This window comes from Trichosurus vulpecula, chromosome 5 (assembly GCF_011100635.1).
Source record: "Trichosurus vulpecula isolate mTriVul1 chromosome 5, mTriVul1.pri, whole genome shotgun sequence".
Classification (NCBI taxonomy): Eukaryota; Metazoa; Chordata; class Mammalia; order Diprotodontia; family Phalangeridae; genus Trichosurus; species Trichosurus vulpecula.
In genome coordinates, this window is record NC_050577.1 from 266314985 (window position 1) to 266335729 (window position 20745).

At 43.2% G+C, this 20745-nt stretch overlaps 1 protein-coding gene across 1 annotated transcript; it reads left to right on the top strand.

Annotated features, from left to right (window-relative positions):
• The first annotated feature begins 235 nt into the window (after positions 1-235).
• On the top strand, positions 236-20647 carry CS (citrate synthase). The gene is made up of 11 exons (XM_036758869.1): positions 236-500; positions 9040-9090; positions 10317-10424; positions 11083-11148; positions 11456-11587; positions 11868-12056; positions 17387-17586; positions 17889-18018; positions 18124-18225; positions 18447-18656; positions 19015-20647. Exons 1-11 carry the CDS (start codon positions 459-461, stop codon positions 19183-19185), a joined length of 1401 nt encoding a protein of 466 aa, XP_036614764.1. The 5' UTR covers positions 236-458; the 3' UTR covers positions 19186-20647.
• The last annotated feature ends 98 nt before the right edge of the window (positions 20648-20745 follow it).

Sequence of the window (20745 nt, forward strand, 5' to 3'; positions counted from 1 at the left end):
GGTCTTTTTTTCTCCTAGGCTTCTTCAAAGTGCTCATCTCCGGTCCTAGTTGGGTCGCTGGGCGAGAGCCCAGACCCAAGTTCTCAGGCACAAACGTGGACACCTATATGCTCTCCCCCTCCTTTCATTACCCTATAACCCTGCCAGCCCAATCCTTCCTCCAGCCTACCCATCCGCCGCACAGGCTCCGCCCCATCTTCCCTGCTTCGCCAATGCAGGGCGAGGGGTGGGCCCCGCCGTAGGGAGGTGGGGCCATGCTAATGAGCCCCCGGGAGTAGGCGGGGCTTCGGTGAGGACCCCGGGCAGGGCGCCGCCGCCGGTTTGTCTCCGCTTTCCCTCAGCCGCCTTCTTTCAACCTTGTCCACTCCTCGGCGCGGCCTCTAGTGTGGCGGCAGCTGCCGTTCCTGCCGTGGGTCCCCTCCTCCCTCCCTGCCCAGCGGCTCCCCAGGCTGTCCGCCATGGCCTTACTCACTGCGGCTGCCCGGCTCCTTGGGGCCAAGGTGAGTGACTGAGGCGAAGCGCGCTATCTCCGGTTCGGGTGGAGGCGGCTGCCAGGCCCGCGCGCGCCCCCGAACCTCCCTGCTCCGTCCCCTCCCGCCGTCCTCACGCCTTAAAGGGCCGAGCCCTCTGCTGGAGGCTGAGCCCTAGGCTGGAAGCCAAGCCGGGCCAGGGCGTCCCCGAGCCATGTGCGATGGGCTGACCCCCTGGGGTCCGGCGGCCCGGGGCGGAACCGCTGTCTCTCCCTCCCCGGCACTGGGTGGGGGTCCCGTGATGCGTGCGTGGGCCGGGGCGTCGCCTCCAGCTGGATGGTCCTGGGTTGGGGGGAGAGGCAGCTTTAGAGTAGCCGGGTCGGCGTCCGGAAGCCAGATGTGCTGCTAGCAGCCGGGAAGATGCAGGCGTCTGGTGTTGTCTTCTACTCCGCGGAAAGCCTCGAGGCGTTTATTCTTGGGGCCACCACACGCTTGGGCTTTCTCTCCCCTCCCTCCTTAACCGTGAGGGTCTTGGGGTCGGCAGAACGTCCCTGTACAATTCAGGCAGGGCAGTGAGGTCATCCAGAAGGAAGCAGGATCCGGATTCTACCCATTCTGCGGATAAACAAATTGAGGTACAGAGAAAAAGGTACCGACAAGGTCACGTTAACAACGGTTAGTTAGCTCTGTCTCTGTCTTTTGCTGCTAGTTATAATCTTTACCAAATCGAAGCTGCTTCCTTTTCAAAACTCTTTGAAGCCCGGGCTCCTCCTTACCTTGGATCTGGAGGCAGAGGAACTCTTACCTCCATGGGTGTGACCTTATGCTGGTCACTTCGCACCTTTGCTGGTCCATTTCCTCATGTAAAATGAGAGGGAGTGGACTAGGTGACCTCTGAAGTTCTAAATCTATGAAACTCTTTGCCTCTTGAGCTCCAAGTTTTGTCCTACTTGTCTCAGGTTTCAAATTACCAGAAACGTTGGCTCTAGGTAAGTATGCCCTTTATAGAGAAAATTTCCTGTGTTGAAGCCCTAGCCTTCTAACATACAGAAGGGAACAGTATTATGGTTGATCTTATCTTTTGACAACTCACTTTACTTACTACTAAGGCCCGAAGGGAGAGAAGAGTTTGGAGTTTTGTTTCTTTTGATATTGGGACTGGTTGGTAGTGTAGGTTAGCTAGAAGCTGTGAGTTTTACCTAGAAGATAGTGGCCAGTCACCTGGAAAGTGGATATTTGGTTATTTCTTACTGCTGCCAGGGTACAGGGTGAGGAAACCTCCTGGGAAACTCGGGCAAATGTGTTGGCAGAGAAAAGGGAGCTGCTAAAATTAGAACATTCCTAAACTGGTAACTCAAACCAGATAGGTTAAGTAAAGAGAATAAAACTTGGGCATTTACCTTTTAAATCTAGTACTTTGGGAGAGAAGTGACTTGGCTGGAGTTTGGCCTTACTACTAGTTTTATTTGTTAGCCTATTAAAGCTTAACCCAGGGAGCCCAGACTTGGAGTTCAGTGGAGTTTTCTTGACCCTTAAAATTAACAACATTGGGGAAGCACTCAGAGCAGGGGTCATGTGACCCAGATTGCAAGTAGCCTTTCATCTCTTCCTGGAAAGCCTTGCAAATGTTCAGATTGCTCCATCCTATGGGTCTGTACCCTGCCTCAATACCCCAGCTGTAGCTGAAGGATTAGTCAGCAGTCATCGTTATTTTTATATCATGTGAGCTTCAAAAGGAGATCTGACCTCAAAGAAGTGTCCCTTACCCTTTGATCTTCAAGGTCAAATATAGCCTCCTCCACCAGGGTGAGACTTCAGTTCCTTTTCCTGGGAGGTCCAAATAATTTCTTTTCATTCTGTGTTTCCTTCTGGCAAGTAGTTTAAATGATCGCTTGGAACTATAGGTGTGCCAATTCAGACTGGAGATTTTGACCTCATTAATCTGAAATAGCTGATGCCTAAAGAATAATGTCCATCACCTAGCTTTTCTTGGTGTTTAGGGTAGTGATAAAAATCTGTGAGTAACTACTTTATGATGTGACTGTGCCCTTCCCAGGTACAGCTTATTTTACCTATCTTAGATGCCTTCCAGGGAGTTCAGCAGACCTAGTCATTCACTTCTGGACCCCTGAAGTCACTTATTTGGCTTTGCCACCGCTATTTGCTAAAAAGAATAATTTCTTGGCAGTAGGAAAATAGCCCAAAGCTCATTGTCTGTGGGGTGTTTCCTTTTCCAATATGCCTGGATTAAGTGTTTTGCTTTACCTTGTGACTTGCCCTACTCCAGCATTTTCTGTGATTCCTAGAATGGAACCTTTAAGTCCTGCATGGCACAGTGCTGAGAACACCAGGTTTGGAGTCAGAAGGACTCCAGTACAAGTCCTGTCTCTGCACCTTTCACCCCAAGAGAGAACCTTGTCTCACAACCTCTAGGCCTTTTTTCTCATCTGTAAAATAGATTTGGACTAGATGACATCTGTACTTCCTTTTAGCTCTAAACTTGTGATCCTATGAACCTGCAAAGCAAAATCAGTACTGTGCAGTGAAACTCTTGAGGAAAAAAAAGTATGAGACTTTTAGTCCGTCCAGTGCAGGAATGGTTCCTGTACCTGAAATTTCTTTTTCTCCTGATGGGGAGAACTGAAAAATGCCGACGTGGAGAGAAGAAATACAGTGGCTAAAAACATCCATTCTTATTTTAAACAGCTTTGTTTATTAGGAGGTTCTTCCTTATATTCAATCAAAACTGAGTCCCATCCTTTCACCTGAGTGTCCTGGTTCTCTGTCATTTTAATTCTTCCACATGAATAACCCTTCAAATATTTGAAGATAGCTATCAGCCCTACCTTCTTCAGTATATTCTTCCCCAGGCTAAACAGTTGGACCAGAGGGTCTGTTTTAGCAGTGCATTTCTCTTGGCCTATTTCATAAGCATCCTTTCAGTTATCACCAGCTTTTCCCTTTCCTTGGGCCCTGAACTTCCTTGCATTCTTCCAAAACACCCCCTATCCCTAGGCTGGTGTTCTTCAGATCAAAGCTCTTGGGTTGCATTAGGATACTTAAGATCTCTAATTTCTTCATTAGAATATACCATAGTTGTTGTATGTATGTGGGTAGTAATGCTGCATGTCTTTTAGTTAATGCTGCAAAGGTAGCTACTGGGTCACATAAGTTTGAATATCACTTCTGAACTGACTTCTCTAGGTTGTTTTTTGCATCTCTTTAAAGAGCCCAAAGAAAGCTCCTGGAGCAGAGGTTTGGAAACTAAAGTTGCTAAGTGGATTTGGATTCTGGAAAAGAAAACAGAAAAGTAGCATTGTATTTGTTTAATTTGATTTTGGTCCCTAAAGCTGGAGGTAAGAGGGAAAATGCATCTCCTTGAAAGGACTTGGGGTCTAGTGCTTGAGTGAACTCTGTTTTTGGACTTTTTCTTCTCAGGCTTTCAGTGAAACTTTTGGCAACAGACTACAGAGCAGGTAGTTGTGGACTAGTAATGAATTCCCTGTTACTAGAGGTGTTCAGGTATAGGATGGGAGATCTGTGGGGTTTAGTGGGCTGTAATCTCATGGGATGGCTGGCATGTAGAAGAGAGGGATTAGACTTGTTTTGCTTCGACCCAGAGGGAAGAACTAGGAAGTTCAAGCATCGATTTCAAATTTGGAAAAGGATGAATTTCTTAACAGTTGTCATTGTTCAGTCATGTCCGACTCTTCATGACACCCTGCTCCCCGCCAACACCACCACCTTGGGGTTTTCTTGGCAAGGTACTAGATTGGTTTGCCATTTCCTTCTCTGGTGAGCAGAGGTTAAGTGACTTGCCTATTATTACTCAGCTAGTGATGTCTGAGGCCAGATTTGAGCTCAGGTCTTCCAGACTTCAGGCCCAGCGTTTCTATCCACTGACCCACATAGCTGTTTCCTTCCTAACAGACCTATCCAAAAGCGAAATGGGCTGGCCCTGGGAGGTGGTGGATTCCCTGACTGGAGAGCTTAAAGTGGAGACTGGATGACCATATATTGGGAATAGTGTATTTGTGTGTGGGGGTAGGGGTTGTCTTCTTCATGTATAGATTGTACTAGATGACCCCAGAGGTCCCTTACAATACTGAGATTCTCTTGAGTGACCACTTGTTTGGGATATTGTAGAAGGAATTCCATCAGACAAGGTTTTGGACCAGGTGTTCTTTAAGTGTCTTTTAACTGATTATATGCTTAGGGAAATCTCTTTCCTGGGGTGTGTATAGCATCTGAAATGGAGACTGAGGCCTTAAGTGGCCAGATAGAGTCAAGGAAAACTTCTGATCAACACCATTGTAAAATACAAAAGTCGAGTTAGTTCTTTGACCTGGTTCTGAGGAGAGAAGTGCCTTTGTGCCGCCCTGGTTTGTTTTTCTCCTAATGAAATTGTTCATCTGCCCTGGAAGCCATCTGTAGCATAGAGCTCCCCTCCTTAATTTAATAAAGAGCTATGCCTGCCTTGCTGGCTTGGCAGGCTTGGCTTTTATCTTCATCTGATATTCTTGAAGTCATTTGGGGTGGGGTGGAGTGGAATAGAAAGCCAATGGGAAGAGCACTGTAATCTCTGATCTCTTTACTTGTAAAGAAAAGGTCTTAACAATGGAAAGATGTGTCTACCTTGAACACCAAAGGAGATATGGTTTGTTGCTACAAGGACTTCATCTTGTATAGTTTCCCTTGGTACGAATGAGATTCTGTTTTCTCCAAAATTTCCATTAGAGTTGTCTCAGATCTCTTTAGGACAGATCTTTCATGCCAGGACCACTCCAGGGGAGGAGTCGGTGGGTTGATTGAGGTGAAATGACTCTTACCATCAAGAAATTGACCTATTGGGTAAGTTGAATGAATGAATGCCTGACTCACCTGACAGCTGCCATCGTAGTACAGTGATTTTCCACGTGGTCTGTGCCTGGTGGCCAGGGCAGAGGGTCAGAGCCCAGAGACACTTCCTTCAGAATTATGGGGGAAAGAACAGGACTGACTGAAAGGTTTGGAACCTGTTCATTCACTTCTGTGTGTTTACAGGGATCAGATAGCAATCTCAGCCAAGTAAAGTAGAATGTGGATTCTTGTTGTGTCTTGGGGAACATCCCATTTCTCAGGACCAGTTCATTTTTTTCTATGTGGTTGGCACTGCCTGTGGAGATTAAAGGGCAGTTGAGATAACTACTTGGTATGTGTACTTTCTTTTCACTGAGGATCTTCATTCTATGAGACTCCATTTACTAGGGAAACTGGAGGTGAACTTCCTGTTCCCTAACTGCAGAGGATCCTATGAACTTACAGCAGTGGTCCTCTAAACTCTGGTTGTCTTTTCCTTGTCTCAGAATTCTGGAGAGATGGTGACCTGACAACAAGGTGGTAATTCAACATCATTCTATTCCCCATAAAAATAAAGCACACCATCCTTTTGTGTAGTGAGGCAGCATGGCCCAGAGAATAGCTAGCCAGATAGATTCAGCATCAGAGAGACTCACAGTTGTGTCCCGCATTTGTTCTATCACTGGTTATGTGATCAGTGCAAGTCACTCAGCCTCTCTGGTGCCTAGGCGACTTTCTGAGACTATATGTCACAAACAGTTGTCAGTCTGAGTATTTCCTCGCCACCACCCTTTTTACTTCTGCCCCCCACCCTGAAGAAATCCACATTTTATGGTGCGGCATATTTTTCAGAACACATTCATATAATGTCTCCTTTGTTCCTTTTGACAGTCCTGTGGGAAGTATAGACCCAGGTGGAGAAATAGAGATAAAGTAGAGTTAGCTGTTTTGACTTCACAGCTTAAAGGTAGCCTGGCAGGTTGTACTAAGTGACCTCTTGGTCCCGTTCTAGTGTATTACAATGTTTGTGATACTTCTGTGAGGTAGGCAGGGCACATGGTATGATCCCCATTTTACAAGATGAGAGAAATAAAGCTGATCATTACAAGACTGTGACTGGCCAGAGTTTCCTCGTTAAAGGCTTCCCTCTATAAACATGGGCCTAAATGACAAGCCGAGGCAATACAATTTTGTTTTTTAAGTTATACTTATTCCCCTTTTAAATACTCATACTTGATGGGCTAGTGTCTTTAAAATTCCCCTCTGCTTATCTTGAGCTTTAGGTTTTGATAAATGTAAATGGAACTGAGCAGGATAAAATGAGATGGTTTAATTTTCCTGGGCCTCAGCTTCCTCAAATGTAAAAGGCGGGGTAGGAATTCATGGCTTTTGGAGGTCTTTTCCAGCTCTAGACCTGTGATCCCACGAACTTGTACAAAATGGCCATATTGATTTAACTATTGCTACCTACCCAGGGAATCCACAAACACTGACCAAGTGCCTGAGGATGCCAGGCACTGGTCTACACTCTCTTGTGGGGAATACTGTACATATATAAGCATATGTGGAATAGACAAAAGAAATATAGGGAAGGATTGGGAAAGGCTTACTTTGTGAAAGGTCTCTAAGGAAGCAAGGGATTCTTCCAGGCAGGTGAGAGGGGATGCAATCTGTAGATGAAGGTGACTGGTGAAGTCACAAGAGGCGGGTGGAGTGCAGCTTGTGACCTTGAAAAAAAATCACTTAACAGTTAAGAACCCCAATTTCCTTATCTATAAAATGAGGAAATTAATTCTGAATAATCTTTAAAGTAACACGACAGTCCAATGACTAACTACCTGGGGCTTAGTGTCTTGCCTTAGCCAAGGTCATAGTGTAGTTCGTATGTACTGTATGATTTAAATAGATTGTAGTTTAAAGTATGTATTCCCTCCTCTACCTTCTCACACCCTACTGTGGAGCTGAAGTTAACCTAGGAGGCTATCAGGAAATGCTGAAGAGGACACCTATGAGTCCACAGTCTAACCAGCTGAGCTTCCTTTTTGCCTTGAAGGGGTGGGGGTAGGGTACTTTGGTTCTGATTAATCCTTGCACTTTATCTGCTTTCCCATTTGAGGTGGGTGTATCTCATTCTCCAATCCCAGATAGAAAAGCGTATGTGGTGGATTCAAGCTAATCTTTGCCCAGAATTCTTTGAATTTTGAGGAAAGCCCACCCACTCCTTACTTTCTGAAGTTTTCTAGGCACCTTAAGACCTCCTTAGAATCACTGTATTTCTCTAGTAGGTTGTAAAGTTTTGTAGGTGCTAATCACCATATGTTAAAATCCTTACCCCTCTGAAGAAGTGTTGGGCTTAGCAGTTGTATCAAATTTTAATAAGTTTTTTTTTTTTAAGATTTGTTGTCTAGGCTAACTGCCAGTCTGGGAAAACAAGTGGTAAAATACACTTACCTGCTATTGGTAGCAGTGGGCAGCTAGTAATGTAAAATATTGCACATACTGCCAGCAGCAGTCCACTGGATCAGTTTTGCTGAGGTATTTTCTTAAAGATCTGGGGTGGGGTTGGGGGTGTGCTGGGCAGGAGGAGTAGTGAAAAGGAATGGTATCCAGTAAATGATTGGCATTAAAAAGCCAGAAGGCATCGGCATGACTTAAAAAAACAACATTGTGTTGCCTTGGCTTTAGGACCTTGCTTCTAGAAAAGATGATGGATAATAGGGGTCTTTGGAGGAGGGGGAATAGGACAAAGGAGTGATGAGAGAAAAGGCTAGTTAAGCTGGGGTTGCCTCAGTGAACTGGTGCATTCTTTCTGTTTGTATGAGAATAGCTGTTACGATGTCCTTAGTATTCTTTGGGAAGGGGGAAAATGTCTAAGTTAATTCTGAATAAGTTTATCAAGGAAATTGTTAGTGAGGTGTGAGTGCTGACCATGTTATTGGTAGAAAATATAGTTACAGTCCTAATTCCCAAATTTCATTAGGTCTGAAAAGCTGAGTTGGGTGTTATCTTCATACTAAGTCTAAAATATTCTCAGGAAATCACTTGGTTGTCTGTATTCCCCTTTCCTCAGTTCTGGGGCAGCCCTATTTTCTGTCCCGAGAGATTCCAGGTGTTTTTCTTTTCCTGAAAGTGAAGACACTTTGGGATGTGAACTACTTTGGATCAGGTCTGGAACACATTCCCCTTACTTTCTTTTCCCTAAGAGGGTCGAAAACAATTGTGCAAATTGCTGCTTTCCACTTCTGGACTTTCTTTAAAAGGCTTACCAATAGATTGTGTACTAGAGCTGCTTTACCAGCAGCACCAAGGGCTTTGCTGTACTTGCTTTTCTCATTGCAGTTGAGCAGGAGCATTGACTAGTAGGTTTTTGGAGTTGACTTTTCATGAGGCAGGCTAGGCAGCATAAGCCCTGTCTGACTGGCCCTCCCTACTGTATGCAGCAAAGCCCTGATCTGGAGCCCAAATGACAGAAGCTCCCTCTCTTCAGTGAATACTAATAGGGCTGTGACTGCTTCCTCTAGCCAAGTACTTTGGTGGTTGTTTCCTAACTGGTCAGGGGGCAGTTCTTTTATATTTTTCTCATGTCTAGTCTATTTTTAGGGGTGGGAAGAAGAAATAGTATCAATTTTGGTTGACTTTTGGTAATTTCTCAAGGTTGGCACAGTCCTCTGGCAGGAACACTTGATTAATACTGAGTTCTTACCTTTTCTGGTTTTGTTTTCTCTTGTAGAATGCATCCTGTCTTGTTCTTGCTGCCCGACATGCCAGTGCTTCTTCATCAGTAAGTCTTGGTATAGGTCTGAAGATCAGTAGGATTGGGGGGACCAGGCAGTAGAACTCTACTTGGTCATTATTGATTTGGAGCATTAATAGCTAGTGGGGATTAGATAAATGAGCCTCATACCTGTCCTGTGCTACTTCCCTCCAGTATCCCTATGGAGCATGAGCTATGTCTGTTATCTCCCTTTTCTACCCAAAAAAGTCCTGATTACCTTGTAGCAAGTTGTGGCGCCTGTTTACTCAACATCAATTTTTTTCCTAAATGTACAGTTTCTTTATTCTGCCACACTTAAGACGTTTTTTAAACAAATATTTACATATCGATTCATTTGAACGTAGTGTCTTATGCGGTGTGAAATGTGGGACTAACCTTTTTGCCCTTTTTGTGTTTAATTTTCTCAGCAGTTCATTGAACAATAATTGCTTTCCCCCAATGGTGTATGGTCTTGAGCTAATCAAATATAAGTCTCTTGTTTTAGGTTCTACTTTTGGATTCTGTTCTAATGATCTTTTAAAAAAAAATTCACTGCTAGTTTTTTTGTAATTACTTTAGGTTATATTTTGAAGTATGACATGGCCAGTTCTCATTTTTAATTATTCCCCTTAAATGTTTTGTCTGTTTCTGTGTAAAGTTTATTATTTTATCTTATTTCTATAAAGTATCCAATTATCATTTGGATTAGTATATGTACCAGCTGTATGACCCTTAATCACTTAAACTCTGCCTCAGTTTCTTCAACTGTAAAGTGGAAATGACAGCATCTACCTTGCTGGGTTGTTGTGAGGATCAAATGAGATAATATTTGTAAAGTGCTTTAGCACAGTGCCTGGCACATAGTAGGTGCTATATAAATACTTATTCCCTTCCTCATTTGTTTACTAAAATTAATACTTGTATAATGTCCTCACTAGATTTCTATGCTGAAAGTACTTGGTAAATCTTAAGCACCATGTAATTATGGGATTATTACTTGACTTTATTTGGAAATAGCCTTTATCTGTCTTCTAATGGTTGGCCCTATACACAGGAGCTTAGGGTAGGGAGATCAAATATGGAAGAGAAATATTCTCTATGTTGGAGTGTGCCCTGATTTGACTAGATAATTAAATCAGTTGCTTTGATAGAGAAATATGTGTTTCAGTTCTGAAAGAGGAGGGGTGGACATTCTTTTATATTTTGTGGTACAAGTTCATTAGCTTTCTTAGCCTCTGCATCTTTCCTCCTAGAATCTGAAGGACATCCTCAGCGACATGATACCTAAGGAACAAAGTAGAATCAAGAACTTCAGGCAGCAGCATGGCAAGACTGTAGTGGGGCAAATCACTGTGGACATGGTGAGGGCCTATGGGTGCTGCATTGGGAGAATTGGTAATGCCTAGAAGCATCCAGCCTTATAGACAACCTTGAATCTAATCTAAGCCCCTAGAAGAGGGGAAAAAAAGTTTATTGCTTTTCAGCCCCTGGTAACCACCCCTTCTCTGGGGTTTCTGCTTTGCTTATTAGGCAATGATAATGATGATGATACTATCTGTGTAAACCTTGATATCTCTCTGTGTATTCAGATGTAGATAGTCTGAGTAGTCCAGAAAAACCACTTTCTTCAGTCACTGGACCCTAACCCTCATCCTTTCTTCTTTCTCTTTTGGGAATTGGGGGTGATGCTGCTACACTGATAGTGAATTCAGTAAAAAGAACAAAGAAGCACCTAGAGGGAGGAACTTTGAGGGGGCCTGGATAATATCCGCTTTGAGCTAACTTTAGATTCTGAAATTAGGCTCTCTTTCCTTTCCCTTTTTCTCCCCTTCATTTCCCCCTCTCACCATTCTACATGGAGTCAGTATTTTCCTTCCTTCCAGTTGATGGCTCTACAGAGAGTTGTTTTCGTCTCCTTTACGTGACTGGGTGTAGAGGGGTAGGGAACACCTTTATTTTCTGGGGAGTTTTCACAGAACAAGCTTTGAATTGTCATTTTGCTTCTGCTTATCTCTTTAGATGTATGGTGGCATGAGGGGTATGAAAGGATTAATATATGAAACATCAGTTCTGGACCCTGATGAGGTAAGCACTTCTCTTCTTAAGTCATCATCATTGAGTAAGTGTGCAGAGGTCTGGATTGGATGCTGTTTGGAAAATACAGAAATATACTCTTTCATGGTCTTATGATATGGTTGGTTATGATATGGTTACATATACATTATCGAGTTGAAGACCTTATTAGAAGAGCTAAACCAAAAGTAGGCTAGGTTAGAATAAGCAGACCCATCTAGTCAGAGGATCAAGTTTGTAACAATGCAGTTCTTGGTGTAGTGTCTTTTCAAACTGACGAATCCACAAGGGTATAATTCTCATTCTTCTTTCTTTCAAGGGTATCCGTTTCCGTGGCTACAGTATCCCAGAGTGCCAGAAGCTGCTCCCTAAGGCCAAGGGAGGGGAAGAACCCCTTCCCGAGGGTTTATTCTGGCTGCTTATGACTGGACAAATTCCAAATGATGAACAGGTAAAGCAGGAGGGCACTTAGCCCTCCTTCCACATACACAGCCAATATACTTTGCCTTTCCCCTCCCCCTTTTCTCTTTATACCTGACACTTAATCCTGATCTGGGTGGTTGTGAGGACAAGACAAGGGGATGGAATTGAGTACAGAGATCTACTATTTAAGTAGATTGGAATGATCTATCCTTGACATTCTTTAGTAAGCTTTTATTGTCTCCCCTCTCTATCCTGTCTTTATTTTCTTTCCATCCCCAGTGTTCTGCATATTGTTTCCTTATCTCCAGGTGAGCTGGCTCTCCCAAGAATGGGCAAAACGAGCTGCTCTGCCCTCCCATGTGGTCACCATGTTGGACAACTTCCCTACTAATCTGCATCCAATGTCTCAGCTCAGTGCAGCTATCACAGCCCTCAACAGTGAGAGCAACTTCGCTCGGGCTTATTCTGAAGGCATTAATCGGGCCAAATACTGGGAGGTAAGATAATGAGTGAGAGGAAGTTAGAGTGTGAGGTTGGGGAGGTGAAGGCAGGTGAAGGAAAAGACTTACAGGATTAGGAGCCTTGGAGGAGTTAGCTTTTTTTTTTTTTAATTTTTAGTGGGGATGACCCTTTATTTTCAAAATTTCAAAGGGGAGAACACAAAAGGTTATAGATTTAGACAAATTGAGAACCTCAAGAGTCATTTAGAAGAAGCCCCTCATTGGAGAGAAAAGGAAACTGAGACCTAGAAAGGGGAAGTGATGAAGTCAAGGTCACAAAGTATTTAATGGGCTAAGCCAGCCAACACAGGACCAGATTTTGGGGGTGGGGTGGGAGAAACAATTGGGGTTAAATGACTTGCCCAGGGTGACACAGCTAGTAAATGTCTGAGGTTGGATTTGAACTCAGGGTCTTCCTGACTCCAAGGCCAGTGCTCTATCCAATTTGACACCTAGCTGCCCCAAGAACAGATTTCTCAGGAGCTGATCAAGAGTCAAAGACGCATCTTCTGGAATGCCTGAGTGACTGCTTGGGTGGCCAGGAGGCCAATCTTTGGCGTGCTAGCTCTAGGACCACCTTTATGGGAGGGACTTGGCCTCCTGCTTCCTCAGTCTCATAAATGAGATTGACTACCTCAAGTTCACATCTTGTTTCCTCCTTGAACTTTTCATCTATCGAGGACCATGGGAGGAAACCTGTGGCCCAGCTGAATTCTTCATGAGCTGCTGTCCTTGGCCCTGTCTCCCAAGGCTTAAACCATAGCACAAGATTAGTCCGATCTGGCCCTTCAGAAACATAGTGTCAGATGGACACTCCGAATCTCAAATGGGTATCCACCTTGTACTTAGACTCTTGGGTCACCTGCCTGGAGGGATCTTTCGGCTGGAAAGGATGAATAGGTGGTTCACCTAAAGGGAGCAGTAACAGTTGGAGGCCACAGAGTGTTCCAGTTTGAAAGGAGAAGGAGCCCATCACTTCCTCTTCCCTACACTCCCAGTTTCTGGTTACTTCCTCGGTTTCCATTTGTGGGGGCACCGAATCCAATCTTCACAACTCGAATAGGTTGCCAGAGCCATAAGAGTGCAGGAGCTGCCTCAGCTGCTAGGTCTTCAGCACCTTCAAGAGCTTTGTCAGAGCTCCAGTCTGAGCTCTCAGTGTAGCCTTCAGCCTATTGGCTTTGGGAAAATCGGAGTTAGCTTTTTTTTTGAGATCTGCCAGGGCTCTGAGTAGACTCATCTTAGGCTTTTCTGACCATGTTTCTTCCCCTGACACCTTCCTCTGCTTCTCAGTAACTAGATAGTTTGGTATCCTGCCTCTTAGGGTCTTAGGCTCTGCCATTGAATTAAAACCATCCCCTTTCAGGGAGTAGTTCCAATCAGCCACAACTCTGAGCATTCTCTAGCCGTCCATGGAGAGAGGGAGCAAATTGTCTGATTGACAATTTGGCCGTTACTTCCCTTCTTCTGATACTGTATTTATGTTAATGCAGCCTACAATTATGTGAAGTTTGAGGAGAGTTTTTGGCTGCTATATAACATAGTTAATTCATATTAATCTTTGCAGTAAACTAAGCTCCAAGTCTTTTTCAGATGGACTGCTATCTAGGCACGCCTCCCCAATTCTGTACTTGTGTAGTTTAGTCATTTTCAGCCTAAGTAGTAGACTTTAATCTTGTTAGATTCAGTCTGTCCTTTTAGGACAGCCAGGGTCTGATTTTGGTTGTACAGTTTTATGTCCTTTCCCACCTGGCTTGCTTAATCAGCAGGATTTGAGCACTGTCATTCTACCGCTTCTAGGTCCCCTTAACCATCATTTCCATGTTTCTTTATCCTCTCCATAAGGATACAGTGAGTGACCATCAGATATTTTTAATCTTGCTGAAGCCTAGATATTATCCCTACAGCGGATCTGTGCTGCCTCCTAGTGATCATTACATGCCCTCCTAAATACACAGAAGCCCATTCTTGAATTGTGTTACCATGGGCGATGACATTGATATGTGGTGCTGGGTGGGGCGGATAAGCATTTACTCAGCGCCTGCTCTGGGCCAAGCATTTTTCTGAGTCTTTGGTCCTCACAACAACCCTGAGAGGGAATTTATTATCCTTATTTTGCAAATGAGGAAACTTGAGGCAAATAAAGGTTAAGTGACTTGCCTGGAGTTAATACACTGCTTATTAAGTATGAAGCTGGATTTGAACTCAGGTGTTCCTATCTCTATCTAGTGTTGCAACAGTTCGGCTAGCAGCTGCTGTGGGGGTATAAAACCAACAATAACTAGCAGACACAACGCTGCAAGCCCAGGTTCTTTTGATCTGCGTTACTAAGGAAAGCGTGTTAAGGAGTTAACAATCTTACTTTAATCCAACACACAAATATCATTCACTTAGTTCAGAGCAAATACAAACAAATTACAAACATCAACAGACAGACCTTGTCTGATTCAGATCTCAGTTCATAGTTACCAGAGTTTAATAAATGCTGAACATCTGGGTTTACAAGCTGAAGGGCTCTTAACTACAGCTTTCCAGAGTCTTCACATCAGTGTACCACCAAGAGTGGGAGCCCTGAGCAAATAGCTCTGTCTTCTCTTTTTATGCACTCTTTAGCCATCATCAAACGTCATGCGAGCAACCAGAACTTAAGCTCTTACTATTGGCTCTGGTCTTAGCAACTCCTCTTAGACCCTGAGGGCTTCATGCCCACATAGGCTTAAGCACTTAGTGGCTAGGGGTTTTGGGCCTACTTGGGAGTGAAGATACAATCAGACCTCCCTTCATGGGCCCCACCTGGAGCCCCACCTTAGTTACCTAATTAAATCAAGGAAATAAAGGCCAAACTCTTAAAGGGCGCTTGGTTGAATAAATGCTAAGAGCCTGTCTTGATTGCCAATACACCACCTAGCTGACCTTTATTGTTTGGTAAAGTTGAACAGCTAGGAGAATTTTATGCTTTGGGGGTTCTGGATCTCCTGAAAAGAATTAAGAACATCTCCTTTTCTAGACCTTTAGTTTGGTTAAGTTTGATGTCATATTGGTGACACAGTATTTGTCATCGTTCCCAAAGGATACATAGCCCTTGATTTTATTTTTCCACTTCGTTGACTAGTGTTTCATATGAGTGTGCTGTCTGAGTGGAAGTCAGTGATGGCTTTCACCTGTTTCTCATTAAAATCTTAGGTTGTATGTTGCTTTCATTTATACTTTTTATAACATTTATGTTTTAAATATATATAATAAATAATATATTTATACTATAAAGTTCTGAGTCTATTAAAAAAGTTTATTGATGCCTTTTATTTTCATATCACATACATTTCTAATTATGTCCAACCCCACCCCCATCCCCAAGTAGAGCCTTCCCTTGCAACAAAGATTTTTTTTTAAAAAAGAACATTTCCGCAAAGTCATCCAGGGAATACACTGCTTCCAACTATGTTTGCAGTGTTGAATCTCCTAACTGCAGCAAAGGGGAAGGATGTATATTTTCTCACTCTTCTCAGGCACTAGGCCTAGTTTTAATAATTATACAGTGTGAAGTTTTTTTTTTCTTTTTGTTTATATCGTCGTAGTCATGGTGCTGTTTTCCTAATTCTGCGTACTTTTCTCTGCATTTATAGGGGACTTCCATGTTTCTCTGAATTCATGTTTGTTCTTAAGTACATTCATGTGTCATAGTTTGCTAACACAAAAACTGCTTTATATTTGCCAAAATATATGGAAACTTTCTGTCTACCTTCTTGGAGTATATATATACTCAGCAGTGGAATCACTGGGTCAAAGGGTAAATGCCATTTTAGTAGCTTTATTTGAATAATTCCAGTTTCCTTTCCACAGTGGTTGGAACAGTTCATCTGTGCCTGTCTTCTCAAAGCCCCTCTAATGTTAACCATTTCAATTTTTGTGATCTTTTGCCAATTTCCTATATATCTTATGTATTAGATGCTTATCAGATATTTAATGCAAATATTTTCTCCAGTCAACCGTCTCTTATCTGAAATATATTGATACTGTTTATGCAAAATTTTCAATTGTATGTAGTTGAAATTGTTTTATTTTTTGACTTCTTCTAACCCCATAACAGATCTGCATCTGTTAAGAATTCTCTCCCTGTCCCTATTTGTAAGAGGGGCCTCCACCTATTTTCCTCAAGTTTTTTATGATGTGACTTTTTCTATTTGTTTAGCATTTCAATGACATGTCAAACTTGTTTTATCACCTGTGTTTCAAAAAAAGTCAAACTAGCTTTGTTCCTTTTATCAAGATGGAAAGGTTGAATGAAACTGCCTAAGTATGTAACTCACCTTCACTCTGATGATAGGAAAAAATCAGAATACTCTTGAATACTCAACTGGTCAGCCTGGTGTAGCTTAGAAGTGTGGTTAGATTTGCTTAGTAGCTAGGCACCAGTTAATGTCACCCCTTTTGTAAGATCTGCGAATGTAGTATAGGGGTGTCCATGCTGTGTATCTGATATGGAATAAAGATTATATTGTTATTTGCAAGTGTCCAAGTATCATCTCACCTTGCTTTTTTAAAGATTTACCATTTTTGCTTTTTGACAAGTGATAACAGGGTATTTTCTGTTAATTGACATCTTTAGAAATTCATTCTTTGAAACTTCTTATTCAGTGATAGAAATGTTGATTAGTAATTCTCCTTTCTGTACATACTTTTTATGATGAAAGCGATTGTTTATTCTTTGGCAGACAAGATGAGGGGTGGGTGGGGTTCTGTGTATGAATCTTATGTTCCATAGTAGACTTGCCTAAACCCAGTCTTTGAATCATGGATGTTTCTTAGCTAGAGGTGACTATCCTGATCATCAAGGTTCTGTAAGTATTCTTCCTTGAGAACTTGGGAGGAATTAGTTAAGTATTTGTGGTTTTTTTTCCTCAAGGTTTTTAATTTCAGCCGTATTCTCCTTGAACCAGTCCTGGGTGGGACTGATAGTGGATTAATGAATGGTAGACATTATCATAAAGATTTGTTTATTTTGGTGTGTTTTCTTATTCTTTAGCATTTAAATAAAGCTGAATTGAATTATTTTGATGTCAAACAACTGAGTACCTTCTCTATGTCCCAGTCCCACTGTAGAATACAAAAGATATTAAAGTATATTAAAGAGTATGAATACAGTAGTTCAGAAAAGGAGCTTGGTGTATCAGGTAATGTGTTGACATGCTCAGCAAAAACACTGTTGATGCAATAATAATTTGAGCATCCCATAGATATAATTGTTCCACAATTATGGCATAAGATGTCATTTCTTTTTATTTGGTGCTCTAAAGTTAATACTTCCCTTTCCTTCTCTTCCCCTTCCCAAGCTGATTTATGAGGACTGCATGGATCTCATTGCCAAGCTACCTTGTGTTGCAGCAAAGATCTACCGGAATCTGTATCGTGAAGGCAGCAGCATTGGGGCTATAGACACCAAACTTGACTGGTCTCATAACTTCACCAGCATGTTGGGCTACAGTGATGCCCAGTTCACTGAGCTCATGCGCTTATACCTCACAATCCACAGGTGAGCCAGACCTGGTTACCACGTATCTGGATATGTGGACAATTTTGGAAAAAATCACTCCATAATTCATATATTGCTTCAGGGAAAGAGCTGTGGGCAAGAATAAACCTAAAACCTGGATCCAGAGGTTAGAGTGGTTATTATAAAAAAGGTCATGGGAGGGAGTCAGAATAGCTGCCCCAAGAACAAGAGCTCTGTTGGAAGGGCAGCAAGGTCATTGTTCTTTGACCACACTCCCATCCTTATTATGGATAAGGCAGTTATATATGGAGAGCTGACCTGATTTTTCTTATTTCCTCCAGCGATCATGAGGGTGGCAATGTAAGTGCCCACACTAGCCATCTGGTGGGCAGTGCTCTTTCAGATCCCTATCTGTCCTTTGCAGCTGCCATGAATGGACTGGCTGGGCCCCTCCATGGACTAGCTAATCAGGTAATAGCCAGCTCTTTCTGGCTTCTAGTACTTTCATTCCTCGTCCTTCAGCTATCTCCTTCTAACCTATGTGTTGACCACCTCCCCCTGCCACATTCTCCATAGGAAGTACTTGTCTGGCTGACGCAGTTGCAGAAAGAAGTTGGCAAAGATGTGGCTGATGAAAAACTTCGTGATTATATCTGGAACACACTCAACTCAGGCAGGGTAAGCAAAGCACGGTCAAGGCAAAGTGAGAAAAATGTCTGGTCGACTTTATAGATGAGAAGAGTTGGGTAGGAGAAGAGAATGAATTCCAGCCTTCCCTAGTATCTGAAACAAGAGTTGGGAATCTGCCTGAACTTCTCATTGGCTACTTGGAAGAATTTGAGGAAGGGAATGGGGAGTTCTTTCCTAGAGGTACTGATTAGCTTCCACACCCTTTGTAGGTTGTCCCTGGCTATGGCCATGCTGTACTAAGAAAAACTGATCCTAGATATACCTGTCAGCGGGAATTTGCCCTGAAACATCTACCTAATGATCCCATGTTTAAACTGGTGGCTCAACTCTACAAGATTGTACCTGATGTCCTTTTGGAGCAGGGCAAAGCCAAGAACCCTTGGCCCAATGTAGATGCCCACAGTGGGGTGCTTCTGCAGGTAAGGACCTCCTACCTTCTCTTTCTCTTCCTCCCTGATCTCCCTTGCCATAGCTAGCTGGACAGCCACATCAGAAGCCCTACTGACAAATGAAACACCAGACCACCTGAAAAGCAAATTCTCCAGGCTGTTTCTCTTCCATACACTTCTCAAAATCTTTGTAATTAATGTTCACAGCAGGGGTTTCCCCTCTAGTTTCCAAGTTTTCAGGCCTTTCCCAGCTCTGAGGCACTTAAGCTAGTGTCTGCTATGAGGAAAACAGAAATCCGGATGACAGTCACCAAACCCTACTTTGTGTTTATTGCCACCCCTAGCCCTCAGCCTAAACCCTTTCTTTCTTTCTCTTTCTACCCTGCAGTACTATGGCATGACAGAGATGAATTATTACACGGTTCTCTTTGGAGTTTCACGGGCGCTGGGGGTGCTGGCACAACTCATTTGGAGCAGAGCTCTGGGCTTCCCCCTAGAGAGGCCCAAGTCTATGAGCACAGATGGCTTGATGCAGTTTGTAAGCTCCAAGTCAGGGTAAAGATGGGGACTGGGCAGGGCAGGGAGGGGGAAAAGAATGCCTACTGGAGTGAGGAGACTGTTAAGAGAGACAGTACATACTTTTTGGTTTTGTTTCAGGGGGCCTTTAAGGACTTTTAGGATTAAATTATATTTGAGGCACTGACACTTAAGTTTGAGGTTATTTAAAGTGTAAATTAAGGTTTAAAAAAAGACAGAGATGAGACTATCTCCCCTAACTAGCCCCTTTTCCCTGCCCAGTGTGGGAGTTGTCCATTGACTGTAGACTGAACTAGACTAATAACAGATGTGGGCCAGGATGGGCCCCCTGCCTCATCTAGAGTGGAAGCCTAGTGTATGTCCTGCCCCAACAGGGTCAATGCTGGCTACAGGGAATCTGCATTCACTTCTTTACTTTGGAGATGTAGGGTTTTGTTTTACTTAGCCTACCCCCACCCCAACCAGACATCCCCCTACCAGTAGGCCAAAAACCAGAACTCTGACCCCCAAATCACTTTTCCATAGGAATCATGTTGGAGTGTCAGCACCAACCCCAAACACATTAAAACTGCGCCCGCCCCCCCCCCAGTAAAACACACACACACACTCATGCTTGAACTGTTAGTTGGCGGGACAGTTTGGCATCCTCTACCACCAGTTAAACAGATTTGGGCTTCTTTTTTTTTTATTTTATTTCACCTTTGAAAGATGAGGTCTTGGGTACCTTTCACTATTTTAAAGAAACTATCTTCACGCCGACTTATGTGCTTGCTACTCCCTGAGCTGAAAAGAGCTTTGGACTTACCACTGGGGACTTCTCTTATCCTTTTGTACATACCACTGGTTTAGGCCTCTTCCTCTGTCACAGTCTGTCTCCATGCCCCACCCCTTGCTTACTGTGAACTGTGTTCACATCCAGATAAGACAGATCAGGCCACAAACCTCCACCCACTTCTTTTTCTGTATGTATTCTAAAGAGCAGGGGCTGGCAAATGGCTTGCATGCTGTCTTTATCATATGCCCATGGGGATAATTTTTTTTTTAAACTTGGAAGTGAAAATTACTTGAGAATGAATTTGAACCTGTTAGTATTAGACCCCAGGGCTTAGGGCATTATTAATCTAAACAACCATAACTCGATGCCACCCCCCCCCAAAAAAAAAAACAAACTTGTTTATCCAAGTCAGCTTCTTCCAACCCCTCACCCCTTCACATGGTTCATCATTTAGAGCCCCATTTGCACAGGTTTTTCAGTGATTCAGAATGCTCTGCTGCCTCTTCCTTGAGAAAGGACTGAAATACACTCCTCTCACTGTCCCTTTCATCCCACCCCTCCAATCCTGCCTGTGTGGATCCCCTGTCCCTGGAACCAAGCTGTTGAGATGGACACATTGTCTATGAACCCCTGGGTAACTGTTGAGAGTCCTGTTGCAGACTTCAGGTTGTTCTGTATAAAACACAAAATAAATGTTTTTATTAACAAAGCTGGGTCTTGATGTCATGTAAGAGATAAAAGGCAAAGGCTTCGCAATGCCTGATTCAGGGGTTTCCTTTTCTTCTGTATCAGAATCCATAATCCATG